Source organism: Rhinoderma darwinii, chromosome 13 (assembly GCF_050947455.1).
Source record: "Rhinoderma darwinii isolate aRhiDar2 chromosome 13, aRhiDar2.hap1, whole genome shotgun sequence".
NCBI classification, from domain to species: domain Eukaryota; kingdom Metazoa; phylum Chordata; class Amphibia; order Anura; family Rhinodermatidae; genus Rhinoderma; species Rhinoderma darwinii.
In genome coordinates, this window is record NC_134699.1 from 64,414,857 (window position 1) to 64,418,603 (window position 3,747).

General features: G+C 45.9%; 1 protein-coding gene across 1 annotated transcript; it reads left to right on the plus strand.

Moving 5' to 3' along the window:
* Positions 1–655: 655 nt before the first annotated feature.
* On the plus strand, positions 656–3,483 carry LOC142665812 (E3 ubiquitin/ISG15 ligase TRIM25-like). Its single transcript, XM_075845587.1, has one exon. The coding sequence runs from the start codon at positions 686–688 to the stop codon at positions 2,225–2,227; it is 1,542 nt and encodes a 513-aa protein (XP_075701702.1). The 5' UTR covers positions 656–685; the 3' UTR covers positions 2,228–3,483.
* Positions 3,484–3,747: the final 264 nt, after the last annotated feature.

Below are 3,747 nucleotides of genomic sequence, written 5' to 3' on the forward strand. Positions count from 1 at the left end.
CGCCACCACTTGCTGCATTAGGCCGACAAGAGCCTCCGGGTAACACACAAGTTCACCCAGGCACACACTGGATCTGAATACCATTAAACAGGTTATGCTTTTCCTCTTCGTGGTTGTGGGTAGGTTTAAAGCAACAAAGAACAAACATATTAATTTTAAGGTTTAATACATAAAAGTGTAGCTTCAACAGGTTACAAAAATGATGTGATAAAAATGACACACGTATAAGCAAAACCGTCACAAAAATAAAAAGGAAGAAAGTGAAGAACAGACGTCTTACTAATCAGATCGATGAGAGATCCCGCTGAGGAGAACGTCTTGAAGTTGGACACAACGTGGTCGCATCTCCTGTGGTCTGACCGCGTGTTTCTGGATATGCCATTTTTTAAAGGGTCCGAACAAGACCCCTCACCCTCCTGGTCACGTGAGAGGAGGATGGGGCTAATTCATGCAAAACAGGAAAGTTGCCGGACACAATTCTAATAGGAAGCCAGGTGTACGTAAAAAGTTATGGCTTCTGAAATGCGACATTTAAAAAAACGGAATAAATAAATGTTAAAAAAAATGCTCCGTCAAAATCGGCCGGCCACTAAAGCGTTAAATCTTTAGCCGTTTGCAAGTGTGAGATTCAGACCAGGAAGTAATGAAATCGCTGACGAGACTTTCACTTCAATTTTTGTCAACGATGGCGTCTCCTATTCTGAGGGACGAGCTGAGCTGCTCCATCTGCATGAAGATCTATACAGAACCCGTCACCCTGAGATGTGGACACAACTTCTGCCGGGGGTGCATCGCTGGCGTTCTGGATTCCGAGAAGAAATGTAAAGTTTACTCATGTCCCGACTGTAGAGCAGAGTTCAAAGATCGTCCTGAGCTCTGCAAAAACATTGTCCTGAGTAACATCATAGATTGTCTCCGGTGTCTTGAGCCAAAGACGGCAATCTTCTGCACCTACTGCATCCGTTCTCCAGTCCCTGCTGTCAAAACCTGCCTCTTTTGTGAAGCTTCTCTATGTGAGGATCACCTTACAGTCCACAGCAAGTCCTCAGAACATGTCCTATGTGACCCCACCACTAACCTGGAGAACAGAAAATGCTCTGTCCACCGGAAGATCCTGGAATATTACTGCACCCAGGACTCTACCTGTATCTGCGTTACCTACTGCGTCGCTGGACCACACCGCGGTCACCAGGTGATGTCTCTGGCTGAAGCCTCGGAGATAAAGAAGAAGAAACTGGGAGATGTTCTGAAATTGTTCACGTCAATGAGAGAGAAAGCCAAAATAAGTATTCAAAGTCTGGAGCGACGCAGGAAAGAAGTGAAAGAAAAGGCAGGGGAGACGAGAGAAAGGGTCCAGTCCCTGTTTACAGACCTGAGAAGAAGGCTGAACCTGTTAGAAAGGAGAGCGCTGGACGTCCTCGTCAGGCAAGAACTGAAGGTGTCGTCCTCAGCCCAAGATCTGATCCACCACCTTGAAGTCCAGAAGGATGAGTTGTCCATGAAGATGAGTCACCTGGAGGAGCTGTGCAACATGACTGATCCACTGACCGTCCTACAAGACGAGGAGGCCTCACGTGACACCGGTGGTAACACCGAGGCTTACGATGTTGGCGACATTAACAACCATCAGATCTCTCTATTGCTACACACAGGTTTATCCGATCTATTAGCCGATACAAATGTGTGGATCCATATATTAAAACCCGAAGACTTTCTATTGGATGTGGAGACGGCTTCTAACAACATTACTTTATCGGAGGACCTGAAAGGGATGTCCTACTCGCACGCCGACCACAATCGTCCGGACACGGCGGAGAGGTTTGATCGTTACCACGCTTTAAGCATGAGGGTCTTCTCGTCAGGGCAACATTACTGGGTAGTGGAGATCGGTACATCCAGATATCTGAGGCTAGGAGTGTGTTATCCCAGTACCTGCAGGAAAGGCTATGTAAATATCGGAGATGACAATAAGTCCTGGTGCCTCTACCGAAACGATCTATATAAATTGTTTTCAATACATGACGATAAAGCAACGCAGTTACCTTACGACGTTTCCTCCGATAGAATTGGAATATATCTGAATTATGAGTCCGGACAGTTGTCGTTTTATGAACTCAGTGACCCCATTAGGCACTTGACCACCTTGAACGCCACCTTCACGGAGCCCCTGCATGCGGCATTTCAGTTAGAACATGACGGATATATACGAGTTATAAGTGGTGAGTGATACTTTAGTGTTCTGACAATTCTGACAGCCCCTTTATAAATGAGGGGCCCCCTGACGATGAGCTGGTCCATATGATGACCTGTCATTTCTAAATAAAGTATTACTTGGCACCCATTATAATTTATGGGCGAGGGCTCTCCACTCTGGCTGATGGGAGTCAGGGATAGGCAGAGTATATGGCTTCTTAGGGCGCCATTGGTGGTCAGGGGTACAATCTATGGATTCAAGTAAATATTTAATGATTTGTTGCAATGTCTAGGATGGCTCCTTGAGAGGGGCTGAAGTTGCAGGCGGACCCCCGACTGAATAGAACGGACTGTTGTCGTATATTGAGATCAGCTAGGTTTGCAGAGGGGATGGAGGGAAATGGGGCATGTTTTTTTAAATTCAGAAATAAAGTTTATTGTAAAACAGCAGAAGTAAATACAGGGCATTGAGATGTGAAGACAACAGGTCCAATACAAGTACGAAGAACTCAGTAATGCAATACAGCAACGGGTCAGAGGAATCAGAAGTTCAGACAATTAGGGCAATGAAAGTTATCAAGTAAAGAATGTCGATAGTGTATAATGTAGACATGGAAAGCGAGAGGAGCCAAACCAACAGGGCAGATAGGAGCCACGTCCGTGGCAGCCAACAGATCAAGGGATCGGGGGTGAGTCCAAGCCTCTGTGTTGGGGGGGAGCAGACAGTAGCGGGAGATTGCAGCCATCTAGCCCAAGTTTTGGTGAATCTGAGGGGACAGTTTCTATGTGGGGTAACACACCACCAACCACAGACAGCCACCCTGCAAATGTAGGGGCCCGACAGGACAACCAAGTCTTGGCTAACAGCTTCTTGGCATGATATAATGTCTCCACAATGAATGTATGGATATGACGGGAGACGCCAGTGCTGTCCCTGACTTGGGTAAGGTGTTCCAGTGCACTGTGCAGAGATAATATACGGCGTATACACTGCTATACCCATCATTGAACCATACCATGTTTATTTTCAATATATGCTGATTTCGTGCTTGCTTGGTTGCTGTGATGATATTTTTATGTATAGTTCCATGTAACATCAGGGGAGCCCTCTGTGGCCCTATATATGCCCATTCAGTGTGCATTGTATTCTTTATTGTACAGCTCTGCCCCTTTATTTCTGATACAGCGCCATTTTTTGCATATCACGGTTTGGTTGTCCATCTGTACTGTGGTAATCATCTCTATGCTTTTATTTATTTGCTTGTTGTTTTAATCTTATTCAATAATAAATTTAGACCTTTTGAATTGATCTCTGGTGTGTCAGACTCCGATCTTTAGGTTATTTATGACGGGAGTCATAGTCCGCAGGGTTCGGAGTGAATAGACAGGTCTTAGGGCACAGCGGGACAGGAGACCGCATCTCGTCGTTCAGAAATTGGACAACTTGAGACCAGAATCCGGCTAATTTAGGGCAGGACCACACTAGATGATAAAAGGAGGCCGAGGTAAGTCCACATTTGGGGCACTCGTCAGGACGGAAGCGACGTAATCCAG

What these genes read in the sequence shown, in the direction of transcription:
- LOC142665812 (XM_075845587.1), top strand. Translation starts at nt 686, where the DNA reads ATGGCGTCTCCTATTCTGAGGGACGAGCTGAGCTGCTCCATCTGCATG.